Genomic DNA, 18,188 nt, shown 5'->3' with positions numbered 1-18,188 from the left:
TGTATGGAGTAGATGTAGAGAAACCGTTCCTTTTGGCGAAAGGGTCAAGAACCAGAGCACACCAACTTAAGGTGATTGACAAAAGAACGAAAGGCAGCATGAGGAAAAACTTTTATGCAGCGAGTTGTTAGGATCTGGAATGTACTGCCTGAGATTGCGGTGGAGGCAAATTCAATCATGGCTTTCAAAAGGGTATTGGATAATTATCTGAAGAGAAGAAATGGGCAAGGCTATGGGGCAAAGGTGAGGAAGCTGGACTAGCTGAGTTGTTCTTGCAGAGAGGCAGCACAGACACGATAGGCCAAATGGCCTCCTTCATGCTGTAACCATTCTATGATTCTATGAATCAGGGATGGGGACTCACCAAAATTAACATAAGCAAAGTAACAGTAATGAAGAAAATAATGACACTAAAGAGTGACAAATCCCCAGGACCAGATGGTTTCCCTCCTAAAGTTTCAAAGGAAGTAGGTGAGAACATTGCAGATGGTCTCACTGTAACCTTCCAATGTTCTCTGGATTCAGGAACCTTTCCTTTAGATTGGAAAATTGCGCATGCCAGCCCGTTATTTAAGCAAGGTGACAAAGCGAAACCAGGGAATTATAGACTGGTTAGACTAACATCTGTGGTTAGGAAATTAGTAGAGCCTACAATTAAAGCTGGAGTGACTGAACACCTTGAAAATTTTCAGCTGATCAGAGAGAGCACCAGCATGAATTTGTAAAGGGTAGATCATACATTGAATGAATTTTTTGAAGAGGTGACTAAAGTACAGGGGAATGTCTATGGGGATGCTATTTCTATGCATTTCCAGAAGGCATTTGAAAAAGTCTCTCTAAGAAACTGTTAGCTAACATTGAAGTTCATGGAACTGAGGGAAAATTATTGGCCTGGTTAGGAGATTGTCTGAGTGGCAGGAGATGAGCGTAGGGATAATGGGCAGGTACTCTAATTGGCCAGATGTGACCCAATAGGGTTCTGTGTTGGGACTTCAACTATTCAACATATTTGTTAATGACTTAGATGATGAGATAGAAAGCTACATATCCAAGTTTTATTTTTTGTTTCATGGGATATGGGCATCACTGGCAAGGCCAGGATTTGTTGTCCACCCCAAATTGCCCTTGGGAAGGTGGTGGTGACCTGCCTCCTTGAACTACTGCAGTCCATCTGGTGTAGATACAGAAGGAATTCCAGGATATTGATCCAGCGACAGCAAAGGAATGATGGTATATTTCCAAGTCAAGATGGTGTGTGGCTTGGAGGGGAAATTGCAGGTGGTGGTGTTCCCATGTGTCTGCTGCCCATGTCCTTCTAGATGGAAGATGTCGCAGGTTTGGAAGGTGCTGTTGAAGGAGGCTTGGCGAGTTGCTGCAGTGTATCTTGTGGATGGTACACACTGCTGCCACTGTGCAGAAAGTGAGTGTTTAAGGTGGTGGATGGGATGCTGGTCAAGTGGGCTGCTTTGTCCTGGATAGTGTTGAGCTTCCTGAGTTTTGCTGCAGCTGCACTCATCCAAGCAAGCTTGCCAATTACACAAAGATAGGTGGCATTATAAGCAGTATACATGGAAGCATAAAATTACAATGAGATATTAATAGATTAAGTGAATGGGCAAACTGTGGCAAATGGATTTCAATATGGTCAAGTGTGAGATCATCCCCTTTGGATCTAAAAGGGATTGATCAGAGTACTTTCTAAATGGTGAAAAACTGGAACTAGGGGACATAGTCTAAAAATTAGAGACAGTCCTTCCATGAGCGAAGTTAGGAAACACTTTTACATGCAAAGCGCGGTAGAAGTTTAGAACTCTCTTCTGCAAATGGCAGTTGATGCTGGATCAGTTGTTGTTTGATAAATTTCTGCTAACCGAAGGTATTAAGGGATGTGGGGCAAAGGTAGGTATATGGAGTTAGGTCACATATTAACTATGATCTCATTGAATAATGGAAAAGATTCAAGAGGCTAAATGGTCTACTCCTGTTCCTGTAATCCTACATTTCTACTCACAAGTCAGTTTAGCTGACAGGGTGTTCATTTTGCAAAGGGTAGTCTATGTGGTATGATCAACAGCATAGTTGTAGTTAACAGGATCAAGCTATTCCAAATAATAGATTCTCATTCAGCTGAAAGTAGAAGAGATTTCTTAACTGGTATCACTGGAAGTTTTCAATTCAATCTTTCTCTCATATTTAAGAGGAAAGTATTTCCACATGTACAACTGATTGAAGTGCAGCCTTTGTAGAATATTGGATTGTTTTAGACCTATAATTTGACTCTTAGTTCAGAAGTCTTGAAATTTATTCCAGATGACTTGCACATTATTTTTTATAAAAGTTCAATGAGCCATGGCAGAAGGAATATTTTAAGCTTGACTTCATTTGAGATTCAGCTGCCATGGAGCCTAATTTTATTCCAATTGCCTCAATTGGTTTAAATCATAAATGTCTAAGTTTAGATCAGCAGATACCTAAATTATTTGAAATTAGCTTCCCTGGTACCAAGGTCAAGGATGTTACAGTGTGGCTGCAGGACATCCTTCTGGAGGAGGATGAACAGCCAGTGGTTGTGGTCCCCATTGTTACCAATGACATAGGTAGGAAGAGGGATGAGGTCCTGAAAGCAGATTTTAGGGAGTTAGGAAGGAAATTAAAAAGGACCTCAAGAGCAGGAATCTCAGAATTACTCCCAATGCCAAGTGCTAGTGAGCATAGGAATAGGAGTATTGATCAAGAATTGGTGCAGGAGAGAGGGCATCAGACTTCTGAGACATTGGACCAGTTCTGGGGCAGGTGGGACCTGTACAAGATGGATGGGCTATGCCTTAACAGGACCGGAACTAACATCCTTGCAGGGAGATTTGCTGGTGCTGTTACAGAGTTTTTAAATTAGCTCATCGGGGCGATGGGAACCTGAGGGGTAGCTCAAATTGGAAGGAAGTAAAGCTGGTAACAGGAGGTAGAAAAGTAGCAAGTGACATTAGAAGGCAGGCGAAACAAAGGCAAGCATCAACTAGGTTAAGATTACAGAATAATGTCAAGAAGACAAGATTACGGGCACTCTACCTGAATGCACGCAGCATTCGCAACAAGGTAAATGATTTAACGGCACAAATAGAGGTAAATGGGTCTAATTGCCATACGGAAACGTGGCGACAGGGTGACCAAGATTGGGAACTGAATATTCAAGGATATTTGACATTTAGGAAGGATGGGAAAAAAGGAAAATGAGGTGGTGTTGTGCAGATAATAAGGGATCGAATCAGTACAATAGTAAGGAAGGATCTCAGAGTGGAAGAACAAAATATGGTATCTGTTTGGGTGGAGCTACGAAACAGCCGGGGCAGCAAACATTGGTAAGAGTTGTTTATAGGCCACCAAAATTGGTGGTAGTGTGGGGCACGGTACTAATCAGGAGATTAGAGAAGCATGTAGCATGGGTAATACAGCAATTATGGGTGACTTCAAACTGCATATAGACTGGGTAAACCTAATGAGCACTAATGCTGTGGAGGACGAGTTTCTGGAGTGTGTTAGGGGTGGTTTTCTAAAGCAGTATGTTGAGGAACCAACTGGCGAACAGGCTATTTTAGATTTAGTATTATGTAATCTTATTGGGCGGCACAGTGGCGCAGTGGTTAGCATCGCAGCCTCACAACTCCAGCAACCCGGGTTCAATTCTGGGTACTGCCTGTGCGGAGTTTGCAAGTTCTCCCTGTGACTGTGTGGGTTTTCACCAGGTGCTCCGGTTTCCTCCCACAGCCAGACTTGCAGGTTGATAGGTAAATTGGTCATTAAAAATTGCCCCTAGTATAGGTAGGGGAAGGTGGGAAAGTGGTAGGAAAATGGGATTAGTGTAGGATTAGCATAAAGGGGTGGTTGATGGTCGGCACAGATTCGGTGGGCCGAAGGGCCTGTTTCAGTGCGGCATTTCTAAATAAATAAATAAATATTGTCAAAGAACCTTTAGGGATGAGTGACCATAATATGACAGAATTTTACATTATGTTTGAAAATGAGGTAGTTCAATCTGAAGCGAGGGTGTTAAATTTGAACAAAGGAAATTATGAAGGTATGAGGGGCAAATTGGCTGAGGTGGATTGGGAAAATACATTAAAAGGTATAACAGTGCATAGACAATGGATAGTCTGCAAAGAATTATTACATAGTTTACAGCAACTATACATTCCTTCAAGGCACAAAAACTCCAAAAGAAAAGGCAGTCAACTGTGGCTAACAAAGGAAGTTAAGGATTGTATAAGATTAAAAGAAAAGGCCTATAACATTGCCAGAAATAGTAGTGAACCTGAGGATTGGGAGGATTTTAGAATACAGCAAAGGAGGACGAAGAAACTGATAAAGAAAGGGAGACTAGAATATGAATGTAAACTAGCAAAAAACATAAAAATTGACGGTTAAAGCTTCTATGGGTACGTAAAAAGGAAACGTTTGGCTAAGACAAATATGGCAGGCAGAGTCAGGAGAATTTATAATGGGGAATAGAGAAATGGCAGGGAAGCTAAATAATTACTTTGTGTCTGTCTTCACTGAGGAAGATACAAGAAATCTCCCAGAATTAGAGAATAAGGAATAGGGGGAATGAGGAATTGAAGGAAATTAGTATTAGTAAGAAGGTTATATTGGAGAAATTAATGGGGCTGAAGGTCAATAAGTCTCCAGAAGCTGATATTCTACATCCCAGAGTGTTGAAAGAGGTAGCAATGGAGATAATGGATGCACTGGTGATCATCTTCCAAAATTCAATAGATTCTGGAATGGTTTGTGCAGATTGGAAGGTCGCAAATGTCACCCCACTATTTAAGAAGGGAGGGAGAAAGAATACAAGGAACTACAGACCTGTTAGCCTTTCATCAGTAGTGGGGAAAATGTTTGAATATATTCTAAAGGATGTGATAAATGGACACTTGGGTGATGCTGATCAGATTGGGCATAATCAACATGGATTTATGAATGGGAAATCAAGTTTGGCAAACCTGTTCGAGTTTTTTGAGGATGTTACTAACAGAATTGATAAAGGGGAGTCGATGGACATAATATACTTGGATTTTCAGAAGGCTTTTGATAAAGTCCCCCATAGGAGATTGGTTGGCAAAATTAAAGCACAGGGGATAGGAGGTAATATGCTGGCATGGATTAAAGATTGGTTAACAGGCAGAAAACAGAGAGTAGGAATAAATGGGTCATTCTCGCGTTGGCAGGCTGTGACTAGTGGGGTACTGCAAGGATCAGTACTTGAGCCCCAGCTGTTCACAATATATATCAATGATTTGGATGTGGGGACCAAATGTAATATTTCCAAGCTCGCAGATGACACAAAACTAGGTGGGAATGTGTGCTGTGAGGAAGATGCAAAGCAGCTTCAAGGGGAATTGGACAGACTTAGTGAGTCGGCAAGAACGTGGCAGATGGAATATAATGTGGAACGCTGTGAGGTTATCCATTTTGGTAGGAGGAACAGATGTGCAGAGTATTTTTAAACAGTAAGAGATTAGAAAGTGTAGATGTACAAAGGGACCTGGATGTCCTCGTCAATAAGTCACTGAAAGCTAACATGCAGGTGCAGCAAGTAACTAAGAAGGCTAATGGTACATTGGCCTTTATCGCAAGAGGATTTAAGTACATGAGTTGCGAACTCTTGCTTCAATTACATAGAACCTTGGTTAGACTGCACTTGGAGTACTGTGTGCAGTTTTGATCTCCTTACCTTAGGAAAGATATTATTGCCATAGAGGGAGTGCAATGAAGGTTCATCAGACTTGTTCCCGGGATGGCAGAACTGTCCTATTGAGAGAGATTGGGGAAACCGGTCCTGTATTCTCTAGAGTTTCGAAGAATGAGAGGTGATCCCATTGAAACCTACAAAGTACCTAAAGTGATAGGGTAGATGCAGGTAAGATGTTTCCCCAGGTTGGGGAGTCTAGAAGTAGGGGACACAATTGCAAAATAAGGGGGAAGCCACTTAGGACAGAGATGAGGAGAAATTTCTTTACTCCGAGGGTTGTGAACCTTTGGAATTCTCTACCCCAGAGGACTGTGGAAGCTCAGTCATTGAGAATGTTTAAAGTAGAGATTGATAGATTTCTGAATACCAATGACATAAAGGGATATGCGGATAGTGTGGGAAAAAGGCATTGAAGTGGATTATCAGCCATGATTATATTGAATGATGGAGCAGGCTCAATGGGCTGAATGGCCTACTCCTGCTCCTATGTTCCTATCATACCTTTCTCAACTGGTACCACCATCAAACTCAGAGTGGACAATTCTCAACGGTCTAGTCTCTCTATCTCACCTCTTCAAAGAATTCAGTGAGGTAGGTTAAGCAAGTATTTTCCTTTTAAATTCCATGTTGATTATTCATTATTATATTTTTGGTTTCTGGATATTTTTCTGTTTTCTCCTTTATCAGAGATTCAATTATTTTTCCATTACCGATATTAAGCTAATAATTCTCTGGACATGTTATATCTCCATTCTTAAATATAAGTATAACATTAGCTATCTGCCCATCCTCTGGCACTACACTTTTTCCTAAATAACTATTAAATATGTGAGATATTGCCTCTGCTTTCTCATCCCTGGATTCTTTTAGAAAGCTTTAAGTACCATCTCTTGTTTAGCTTCAATAGAATCTGATCATACAAAACTATAGATATGTTTCTATAGATATAGCTCTTGGGTCTAAAGGGATCAAAGGGTATGGAGCGAAAGCGAGAACAGATGACTGAGTTGGATGATCAGCCATGATCATAATGAATGGTGGAGCAGGCTCGGAGGGCCGAATGGCCTACTCCTGCTTCTATTTTCTATGTTTCTAAAACTTGAGAGAATTTGGATGAATAAAAATCAAGTCCTGGGAACACAGCATCATATCACTTTCTGGGAGAATGCAATCCATACAATCCACATGTTAATTTATTGTCATTGGAAATAAAACAACTCTGCTATTGGCAAAGGAATATTGTCATCAAAATGTAACAGCAGGAGTTCAAATCAATAATAATTAAAACCACAACACCCAGCATTACACTGAAATTCCAGCACCCGAAATATTCAAAACAGCCTTCTGTGGCATGCGTCATAATAATTTGTGCTGTTAAAAACTGCAAACATGTCCTTTCTTACAAAATTTAGAAAATTCTCAAAAGGACAAAGGAGTTGTTTGGAATGTACTTTGTGCCTATAGCAGAATGAGGTTTGGAATGTGACATCATCACCGTTATAAAGAATGCGCACAAAATTATTTTTTTTGTCCTTTCCATTTTGCCAGATTTCAAAAATTATTCGGGCACCAAATCGAGGAAGACTGGAATCAGGAATGCCTAAAGCGCTGAGCAAGGGTGCCACTGTGACATCATGGGCAGAGTAGAGAGCAAATATCTCGTCCTTCTTTCCTTGAGCGATCCGTTGCATGCGAGTGACAGTCTGGTTTAAAATTGGATGGGTTGCAAGTAGTGCATATTTATAGTACAGTTTCTTCCTCTGCCTGTCTCGTTCATCCTCAAGCTGATGTGCCTTGATGACTTTAAAGTGGTTCAAGGTAATGCAACCATTTTCTGTGCAAGGAAATGAGACATTGTGACAGAAATGGCACAGCAGAGAATCAATGGGATTAGCTGCTCTCAACCTCCTTGTGGGAATCCCCACAATTTTTGCCATGTCTATGTATGTCTTTTCCAACAGGCTGTTCTTAACTCGGAAGTTGTACTGGCGTCGTTGATCCTCCTCCAGATAGTGATTACGCATTGGGCAATCACAGCTGTTGGAGCAAAACATGGTGCTCCACTGGTACCGGACATGTATTTTCCCCCACTCGAATTTTGGTAGTAGACTGTACAGCAGAGCTAACCCACTCTGCAGTGTCCGGCTTTTTCCTGTTGATTCCACGTAAAGTTGTTTCATTGTCCAGTTATCAGTCAGTAGCTTGTGCTTCTTAATATACGTGTCATGCAAATGGTCTCCATTCAGGAGATGCTGGACAACACCTGCAAGCAAAAAAATCTGAGACTGAAAAGTGACATTTCTAATGCTGGGTTCAAACAGCTGTTTATATACATTTTGCCCTAATACAGTAGTAGCCATCAAGTAGCAACAGGAGTTACCCAATGTAAAGTGAAATATGACACATCTGAATGGATGAGTGTACATATACACACTCTACATGACAATCATTTATTAGAACATGGGCCACAACATCACACATTTGAGTAACAAAAATTACTGCTAAATGTCCTCAAATCTACCAACGTTGTAATTATGGAGTAGATTGAGGTCATAGAATCATTGAATGATGTAACACAGATGGAGGCCATTTGGCCCACTGTGCCTATGCTGGTTCTTTGAAAATCTCTTCAGCACCCTTTTCAAGGCCTTGACATCCTTTAAATGACATCATTGGAGCCTTACTGCAATCTTAACCCAAGGCTTGTGTATACCCGTAAGTGGATCCAGTAGCACGAGGCACAAGAAGATCAGTTATTTTTTTAAATCAAGCTCTGTTTCCTTGCCTGACCTGAGCTTCTGACCCTCTCAAAATGTCTGAACCCCATCCTAAATATCACCTGCTCTAGGAGTGTTTGATGGCGGTCTCCTGTCACCTAAAATCCCACTCCTGTCCACCAGCCACATAGCTCCTACCACAGGGGATCAAGTGAGACATGGCATCAGATTATGTAGATGAGGCCCTGGAGTTAAAATGTTCCCAGCCTCATGTGGCAGATGGTCAAGGACCATATTTATTGCCCCAGGCCCCTCCAATTTCATTCACGTATAAAATCGTCTCCAGCACATCAACATATTTCCAAAATCTTTCATAAAAAGATAATTTACATATATATATAATAGACACATATAAACACACAAACCACAGAGACATAAACAATGGGATAGATTTCATAAAGTTAGTGTGGCAAATCAGCAGCCCATTAGAGAAACTGTTCAACTTTCATTTTCCTTATGACCATTTCATAATGTCAGTTTAATGCAGGGGCAGCAAGTTGAAAATCTACCCCATGCTAATATTTTATTGCCATACTAATCCAATTTTCTTGCACAATAAGATATTCCAACAATGTACAGAATTTATGATAAGCAGACAATAACTGCTCTCAATGTGCATTTTCTGCTCTCCACAGACAAGCTGTTAAGAGTGCCTTAAGGCTGTAAATTCAGCATTCTGTTTCAATAAATCATTTGTTGCCTCATGCATTTTTTTTTGCTTTTTGTTATCCAATAACAGCATATTAGAAAACAAACTCAATTCATAAGACTTTGCTCTAAATATTTCTTCCATATTCAAATGTAGATATTGGCAGTTTGTACTGGTCACTGTCACAATCAGACCTTTAACACCAAGAAGATCCACACACTGGGCTGAATTTTACCAGCCCTCTGGGACAGGCTGGGACATGAGGTGGCCTGTAAAATGGCAAGGGAAGGCAGGGAAGGAGTGCTCGTTGTCTTCCCGCTGCTATGCCATCTTGCCAAAGGCAGGGAAGATGGCAGACAACATGGCCCTCGCACCCAGAGACCAATTGAGCCTTTTAAGCGGCCAGTTAAGGGCCTCCTCCCACCACCGCTGGCATTTTACCAGTGGTGGGTGGGCCCTCTGCCACTTGGGGAGACCGCCAAGTAAGCCCTAGCAGCCTCCCAACTTGCTCAATTGAGGGGCCTCCTATTCAGGCACTCTTTGGCCCATTGAGGGGCCTCCCACCAGCAAAAGCTGTCCCCATGGCAATGGCGCTGCCTGCCCTCACCTACAGCACCCCCTCGCCAGGCCCTGCCTGGTTGGGAGGGTGATGGCCTTCCATGGCATCTACTCTTCTAAGTGCAGTACCAGAAGTGGCCACTGGTGCTGGCCCTCCGATTGGCCGGCAGTTTCTGTGGAAGGTGGTGGGGGGGGGCGGGAGTGACCATCCTTAATTGTGACGGGAGCCCCATCAATGACCAATTAGTTGCCTGACCGTAAAATGCAGATCCACAGATGGCCAAGGCGGGGATCCCCACCGAGAGAACAAAATTCTAGCCAATGTTTCCAAATTGATCTCTGAATTTGCCCACCAACATACAAAGTGCAATTAGAAAATGGAGTGTCATACATCTCTTACACTAGCAGCAAAGCAATGTCAGAAACATGCGACAATCAGCTTTCTGTCTACAGAATCACTATTTACTCTTATGAAAGTTTATGGGATGACAGCATTTCTCAGTTATTTAAGGATGTAGCACAGTTCCTTTTTTTTATTCATACATGGGATGTGGGCATCGCTGGCCAGGCCAGCATTTATTGCCCAATCCTAATTTCCCTTGAGAAGGTGGTGGTGAGTTCCCTTCTTGAACTGCTGCAGTCCATCTGAGGTAGGTATACCCACAGTGCTGTTAGGAAGGGAGTTCCAGGATTTTGACCCAGCGAGAGTGAAGAAACGGCGATATAGTTCCAAGTCAGGATGGTGTGTGACTTGGAGGGGAACTTGGAGATGGTGTTCCCATGCATTTTCTGCCCTTGTCATTCTAGTTGGTAGAGGTCATGGGTTTGGAAGGTGCTGTCTAAGGAGCCTTGGTGCATTGCTGCAGTGCATCTTGTAGATGGTACACACTGCTGCCACTGTGCGTTGGTGGTGGAAGGAGTGAATGTTTGTAGATGGGATGCCAATCAAGTGAGCTGCTTTGTCCTGGATGGTGTCGAACTTCTTGAGTGTCGTTGGAGCTGCACCCATACAGGCAAGTGGAGAGTATTCCGTCACACTCCTGACTTGTGCCTTGTAGATGGTGGGCTTTGGGGAGTCAGGAGGTGAGTTACTCGCCTCACGATTCCTCGCCTCTGACCTGCTCTTGTAGCCACGGTATTTATATGGCTAATCCAGTTCAGTTTCTGGTCAATGGTAACTCCCCAGGATGTTGATAGTGGGGGATTCAGCGATGGTAATGCCATTGAATGTCAAGGGGAGATGGTTAGATTCGCTCTTGTTGGAGATGGTCATTGCCTGGCACTTGTGTGGCATGAATGTTACTTGCCACTTATCAGCCCAAGCCTGGATATTGTCCAGGTCTTGCTGCATTCCTACACGGACTGCTTCAGTATCTGAGGAGTCGCGAATGATGCTGAACATTGTGCAATCATCAGCGAACATCCCCACTTCTGACCTGATGATTGAAAGAAGGTCATTGATGAAGCAGCTGAAGATGGTTGGGCCTAGGACACTACCCTGAGGAACTCCTGCAGTGATGTCCTGGAGCGCAGATGGTTGACCTCCAACAACCACAACCATCTTCCTTTGTGCTAGGTATGACTCCAGCCAGTGGAGGGTTTTCCCCCTGATTCCCATTGACCTCAGTTTTGCTCAGGCTCCTTGATGCCATACTCGGTCAAATGCTGCCTTGATGTCAAGGGCAGTCACTCTCACCTCACCTCTTGAGTTCAGCTCTTTTGTCCATGTTTGAACCAAGGCTGTAATGAGGTCAGGAGCTGAGTAGCCCTGGCGGAACCTAAACTGAGCGTCACTGAGCAGGTTATTGCTAACCAAGTGTCGCTTGATGGCACTGTTGATGACACCTTCCATCACTTTATTGATGATTGAAAGTAGGCTGATGGGGCGGTAATTGGCCGGGTTGGACTTGTCCTGCTTTTTGTGTACAGGACATACCTGGGCAGTATTCCACATTGCAGGGTAGATGACAGTGTTGGAGCTGTACTGGAACAGCTTGGCTAGGGGCGGGGCAAGTTCTGCAGCACAGGTCTTCAGTACTATTGCCGGAATATTTGTCAGGGCCCATAGCCTTTGCAGTATCCAGTGCCTTCAGTCGTTTCTTGATATCACGCGAAGTGAATCAAATAGGCTGAAGTCTGGCATTTGTGATGCTGGGGACTTCAGGAGGAGGCTGAGATGGATCATCCACTCAGCACTTCTGGATGAAGATTGTTGCAAATGCTTCAGCCTTATCTTTCGCACTGATATGCTGGGCTCCCCTATCATTGTGGATGGGGATATTTGTGGAGCCACCTCCTCCTGTTAGTTGTTTAATTGTCCACCACCGTTCACGGCTGGATGTGGCAGGGCTGCAGAGCTTCGATCTGATCCGTTAGTTATGGGATTGCTTAGCTCTGTCTATTGCATGCTGCTTACACAGTTTGGCACGCAGATAGTCCTGTGTTGTAGCTTCACCAGGTTGACACCTCATTTTGAGGTATGCCTGGTGCTGCTCCTGGCATGCCCTCCTGCACTCTTCATTGAACCAGGGTTGGTCTCCCGGCTTGATGGTAATGGTAGAGTGGGGGATATGCTGGGCCATGAGGTTACAGATTGTGGTTGAGTACAATTCTGCTGCTACTGATGGCCCACAGTGCCTCACGGATGCCCAGTTTTGCATTGCTAGATCTGCTCAAAATCTATCCCAAAAAAAAACAACACGATGGAGGGTACCCTCAATGTGAAGTTGGGAGTTTGTCTCCACAAGGACTGTGCGGTGGTCACTGCTACCAATACTGTCATGGAAAGATGCATCTGCGGCAGGCAGATTGGTGAGGATGAGATCAAATATGTTTTCCCCTCTTGTTGGTTCCCTCACCACCTGCCGCATGCCCAGTCTAGCAGATATGTCCTTTAGGACTCAGCCAGCTCGGTCAGTAGTGGTGCTACCAAGCCACTCTTGGTGATGGACTTTGAAGTCCCCCACCCAGAGTACATTCTGTGCCCTCACCACCCTCAGTGCTTCCTCCAAGTGCTGTTCAACGTGGAGGAGTACTGACTCATCAGCTGAGGGAGGGCGGTAGGTGGTAATCAGCAGGAGGTTTCCTTGTCCATGTTTGATCTGATGCCATGAGACTTCATGGGGTCCAGAGTCGATGTTGAGGACTCCCAGGGCAACTCCCTCCCTACCGTATTCCACTGTGCCGCCACCTCCGGTGGGTCTGTCCTGCCAGTGGGAACAGGACATACCCGGGGATGGTGATGACAGTGTCTGGGACATTGTCTGTCAGGTATGATTCCGTGAGTATGACTATGTCAGGCTGTTCCTTGACTGGTCTGTGGAACAGCTCTCCTAACTTTGGCACAAGGCCCCAGATGTTAATAAGGAGGACTTTGCAGGGTCGACAGGGCTGGGTTTTGCCGTTGTCGTTTATCCGGTGCCTAGGTCGGTGCCGGGTGGTCCATCCAGTTTCATTCTTTTTTATTGACTTCGCAGCGGTTAGATACAACTGAGTGGCTTGCTAGGCCATTTCAGAGGGCATGTAAGAGTCAACCACATTGCTGTGGGTCTGGAGTCACATGTAGGCCAGACCAGGTAAGGACAACAGATTTCCTTCCCTAAAGGACATTAGTGAACCAGATGGGTTTTTACAACAATCGACAATGGTTTTATGGCCATCATTAGACTAGCTTTTTAATTCCAGATGTATTAATTGATTTCAAATTCCACCTTCTGCTGTGGTGGGATTTGAACCCATGTCCCCAGAGCGATACCCTGGGTCTCTGGGTTACTAGTCCAGTGACAATACCACTACTCCACCGCCTCCAGCTATGCTTATTTTTTGCATGACAAAAGTTTTTGGAGTGTTCCTACAAGAGCATTTCTCCATTAAAGTCACAGCCTAAGACTCACCCCAGAATGCCCGAAAAGTTGTTTGTGTATACTGCCCCATGGACTGGAAGGTAACAAACGCAACTGTGCTTTTCAAGAAAGGAGGAGGAGAGAAAACATCGAACTGTAGACCAGCTAGCGTGTTATCAGACGTAGGGAAAATATGAGAATCTGTTATCAGGAAGATGAGAGCAGGACACTTAGAAAAATATAATTGGGCAGAGTCAACATGGTTTTATGAAGTGGAAATCATATTTGACAAACCAATTTCAAGTTTTTTGAGGATGTAACTAATAGGGTGGAAACAGGGAAACTACTGGACGTAGTGTATTTGGATTTTCAAAAAGCATTCAAGAAGGTGCTGCACAAGAAATTATTCTACAAAATTACAGCTCATAGGATTGGGAGTAATATATTAGAATGGATTGATGAAAGCAGAGAGTAGGAACATAAAAGCAAAATACTGCAGATTATGGAAATCTGAAATAAAACAGAAAGTGCTGGAAATACTCAGCAGGTCTGATAGCATCTGTGGAGAGAGAAACAGAATTAATGTTTCAAGTCTGTGAGCTTCCATTAGAACTCAATTTCAGAGAGTAGGAATAAACAGGTCCTTTTCAGGTTGGCAGGCTCTAACCTGTGGAATCAGGGCTTGAACCTCAGCTATTTACAATCTGTATCAATGACTTAGATGAGGGGGCTGAGAGTAATATATTCACGTTTGCTGGCGATACAAAGTTAGGTGGGAAAGCACCCTCTGAGAAAGTACCCTATGAGGACACCAAGAGGCTGCATAAGGATATAGATACGTTAAGTGAGTGGACAAGAATATGGCAGATTTAATGTCATGTGGAGAAGTGTAAAGTTATTCACTTTGGTAGGAAAAATAGCAAAGCAAAATATTTTTAAATCATGAGAAACTGGGAAATGTTGGTATTCAGAGAGAACTGTGTGTCCTTGTAACAGAAAGTTAACATGCAGGTACAACAAGCAATTAGGAAAGTAACTGCTCTGTTAGGCTTTATTACAAATGGATTGGAGTATAAGAGTAAAGAAATCATACTGCAATTACATAAGGCCTTGTTGAGACCACAACTGTAAAAGTGGGTACAGTTTTGATCTCCTTACCTTAGGAAGGACATATTTGACTTCGAGGGAGTGCCACAAAGGTCTCACTAGACTAATTCATGGGATGAGGGGATTGTCCTCTAAGGAGAGATTGAGTAGACTAAGCCTATATTCCTTAGAGCTTAGAAGAATGAGAGGTGCTCTCATTTGAAACCTGTAAAATTCTTAAGCGGCTTGACAGGGTAGAAGCTAGGAGGATGTTTCCCTTGGCTTTGGAGTCTAGAACCAGGGGTCATAATCTCAGAATAAGGGGTCAATCATTCAGGGCTGAGATGAAGAGAAATTTCTTCACTCAAAGGACTGTGAACCTTTGGAATTCTCTACTGCAAAGAGCTGTGGATGCTCAGTCATTGAGTATATTCAAGTCAGAGATCAATAGATTTTTAGATACTAAGGGAATAAAGGGATATAGGGATGGTGTGGGAAGATGTAGTTGAGGTAGAAGGTCAGCTATGATCTTATTTAATTGCAGAGGAGGCTCAAAGGCTGAATGGTCTACTCCTGCTCCTATTCCTTATGTTCTTAAGCTTTAAAATGTACAATAGTGGAACACTATTGTGTCAATCTATGAGTCCCTTATATATGTACTCCAGAATTTGGCAATACTACAACATGTCCGATTTGTACAAATTTATAGCATTTCTCTGCTGTAAGTAATAATGAAATCCTTCCTTGGAATGTAAGTTAAGTCTAAATATTAGCGTATTTTTTGCTAACCCATGTCACTAAGGAATTTATTAAAATAAAAGTCAGAGGGCAGAGGAACAGCTATGATTAAGGGAAACAGCAGCAGAACTAAACTTTAAACAGAGTGTAAGGTACTGTTATTGAACTACACAAAATAACATTAATAGCAAAAGATCTTTAGTAACACTTCAATTGACAACTGTGGGTTTTGCTCTTTGATCTGATAACTTTAGCGAGAATAGTGTAAATATATACATTCCACATCCAGAAATATTCGCAAGAATGAGTCCTGTATACCATTAATCAACTCAAAGAGTGGTATTGACAGATAGGAACAGAATTCCCACCATGATTCTCCCAAACTCCCACCCGAGCTTTGACAGAATTATCCTGGAGAAGAAGGGGCTTATGACATTTCTCTGATCTGCTGCCAAGTCACGATGGGAGAACCCCTGTCGGGATTCTAACCACCACCCTCCAGGTATTATATTCTTGTGTGAATAATAGGCTCAATAGCCCATTATTGAAGAAAAACTTTAGCTCAAATCCATGAGTTAAGAGATAGAGATTTTACTAATGCTTCCTAAATCTAGGGAAAATATTGCATTTTTTACCCTAGGTTATATATTTTGTAGCATAGATACATAAAATTCCAGTTACAGAAACTAAACAAGTTATTAAACACAGGGAGTGATTTTAACCATACCTGCTCGGCAAAAACTTGGCAGGCCACACAGCCCCTCGAGCCTGCTCTGCCATTCGATAAGATCATGGCTGATCTGACTGTGGCCTCAACTCCACTTTTGTGTCTGCCCTCCCTTGACTCCCTTGTTGATCAAAAATATACCTAACTCAGCCTTGAATATATTCAATGACCCAGAATCCACTAAGAATCCCACAGACTAACGACCCTCTGAGAGAGAAAAATTCTCTCCCATCTCAGTCTTAAATGGGAGACCCCTAATTTTTTAACTGTGTCCCCTAGTTCCAGACCCTCTCACAAGTGCAAACATTCTGTCAGCATCCATCCTGTGAAGTCCCCTCAGGACTTTATATGTTTCAATAAGATCACCTCTCATTCTTCTAAACTCCAATGGGTATAGGCCCAACCTGCTCAACCTATCCTCATAAGGTTAACCCCTTCATCCCAGGAATCAGTTGAGTGAAGCTTCTCTGAACTGCTTCTAATGCAATTATATCCTTTCTTAAGTAAGGAGACCAAAATTGTACACAATACTCCAGATGCCATCTCACTAAGGTCCTGTACAGCTGTAGCAACACTTCCCTACTTTTATCCTCGATTCCCCTTGCAATAAACACCAACACATCTGCCTTCCTAATCACTTGCTATACCTGCATACCAACTTTTTGTGATTCATGTACTAGGACACCCAGATCCCTCTGTACCATAGAGTTCTGCAGTCTCTCTCCATTCAAATATACTGCTTTTCTATCCTTCCTGCCAAAGTGAACAAGTTCACATTTTCCCACATTATACTCCATCTGCCAAATTTTTACCCACTCACTTAACATATCTATATCCCTTTGGAGATTCTTTATGTCCTCCTGACAGCTTACTTTCCTACCTATCCCTGTGTCATCAACAAATTTAGCTACCATACATTCAGTCCCTTCAGCCCAGTCATTGATATAGACTGTCAATAGTTGAGGCCCCAGCACTGATTCCTGTGGCACTCTACTAATAACAGCTTGCCAACCCGAAAATGACCCATTTATCCCTACTGTCTGCTTCCTGTTAGCTAACCAATCCTCTATTCATGCTAATATTTTTTCCCCTATGCCATGAACTCTTATTTTGTGTAGTAACCTTAAAATTGGCACCTTAGTGAGTGCGTTTTGGAAATCCAAATACACCACATTTACAGGTTCCCCTTTATCCACCTTGCTTGTTACTTCCTCAAAGGACTGTAATAAATTAGTCAAACATGATTTCCCTTTCACAAAACCATGTTGGCTCTGCCTCATTGTATTATGATTTTCTAAATGTCCTGCAGTTACCTCCTTAATAATGGATTCTAGCATTTGTCCTATGACAGATGTTAGGCTAAATGGCCTATAGTTTCCATCTTTCTGTCTCACTCCTGTCTTGAATAGAGGTGTTACATTTTCGATTTTCCAATCCGCTGGGACCTTTCCAGATTCTAGGGAGTTTTGAGAGATCACAACCAATGCATCTACTATCTCTGCAGCCACTTCTTTTAAGACCCTAGGATGCAACCCATCAGGTCCAGGGGACTTGTCAGCCTTTAGTTAATAGTTTTCCCAGTACCTTTTCCCTAGTGATTGTGATTGTTTTAAGTTCGTCCCCCACTTTTGCCTCTTGATTTTTTGCTATAATTGGGATTTTTTTTTGTGTCTTCTACAGTGAAGACAGACACAAAATACCTGTTTAACATTTCTGCCATTTCCTTGTTTCTCATTATTAATTCCCCAGTCTCGCCCTCTTAGGTACCAGCTCTCACTTTAGTTACTCTTTTCCTTTTGAAATACTTGTAGAAACTCTTACTATCTGTTTTTATATTTCTAGCTAGCTTTCTTTCATATTCTAACTTCTCCCTCATTTTTTTTTTACTCAGTCTTTGCTGGTTTCTAAAATCTGTCCAATCTCTGACCTGCCACTAATCTTCGCAGTATTGTACACTTTTTCTATCACGTTGATACTATCCTTAATTTCTTTAGTTGGCCATGGATGGTGCATCCTTCTCATAGAGTCTTTCTTTCTCAAAGGAGCACATCTTTGCTGAGAGTTATGA

The 18,188-nt window shown here is 42.6% G+C and overlaps 1 protein-coding gene across 10 annotated transcripts in view; it reads right to left on the bottom strand.

The window, feature by feature from the left end:
• Positions 1–6,900: 6,900 nt before the first annotated feature.
• Positions 6,901–18,188, bottom strand: part of pxylp1 (2-phosphoxylose phosphatase 1) — a 209,704-nt gene continuing 198,416 nt past the window's right edge. For 8 of the 10 annotated variants that reach the window (XM_068042116.1, XM_068042118.1, XM_068042122.1 and 5 more), the window contains 2 exons: positions 13,621–13,770; positions 6,903–8,006 (listed from right to left, as the gene is read on the bottom strand). In XM_068042116.1, the coding sequence (XP_067898217.1) occupies positions 7,075–8,006; positions 13,621–13,770 (1,082 nt within the window). In that variant the 3' untranslated portion in view covers positions 6,903–7,074. Of the gene's footprint in view, positions 8,007–13,620; positions 13,771–18,188 lie in introns of all 10 variants that reach the window. The other 2 variants (XM_068042126.1, XM_068042123.1) reach the window with 2 other exon arrangements.

Source organism: Heterodontus francisci, chromosome 11 (assembly GCF_036365525.1).
Source record: "Heterodontus francisci isolate sHetFra1 chromosome 11, sHetFra1.hap1, whole genome shotgun sequence".
Lineage (NCBI taxonomy): Eukaryota > Metazoa > Chordata > Chondrichthyes > Heterodontiformes > Heterodontidae > Heterodontus > Heterodontus francisci.
Note: the sequence above shows the minus strand (reverse complement) of the source record. Positions and strands in the feature narration are given on the sequence as shown.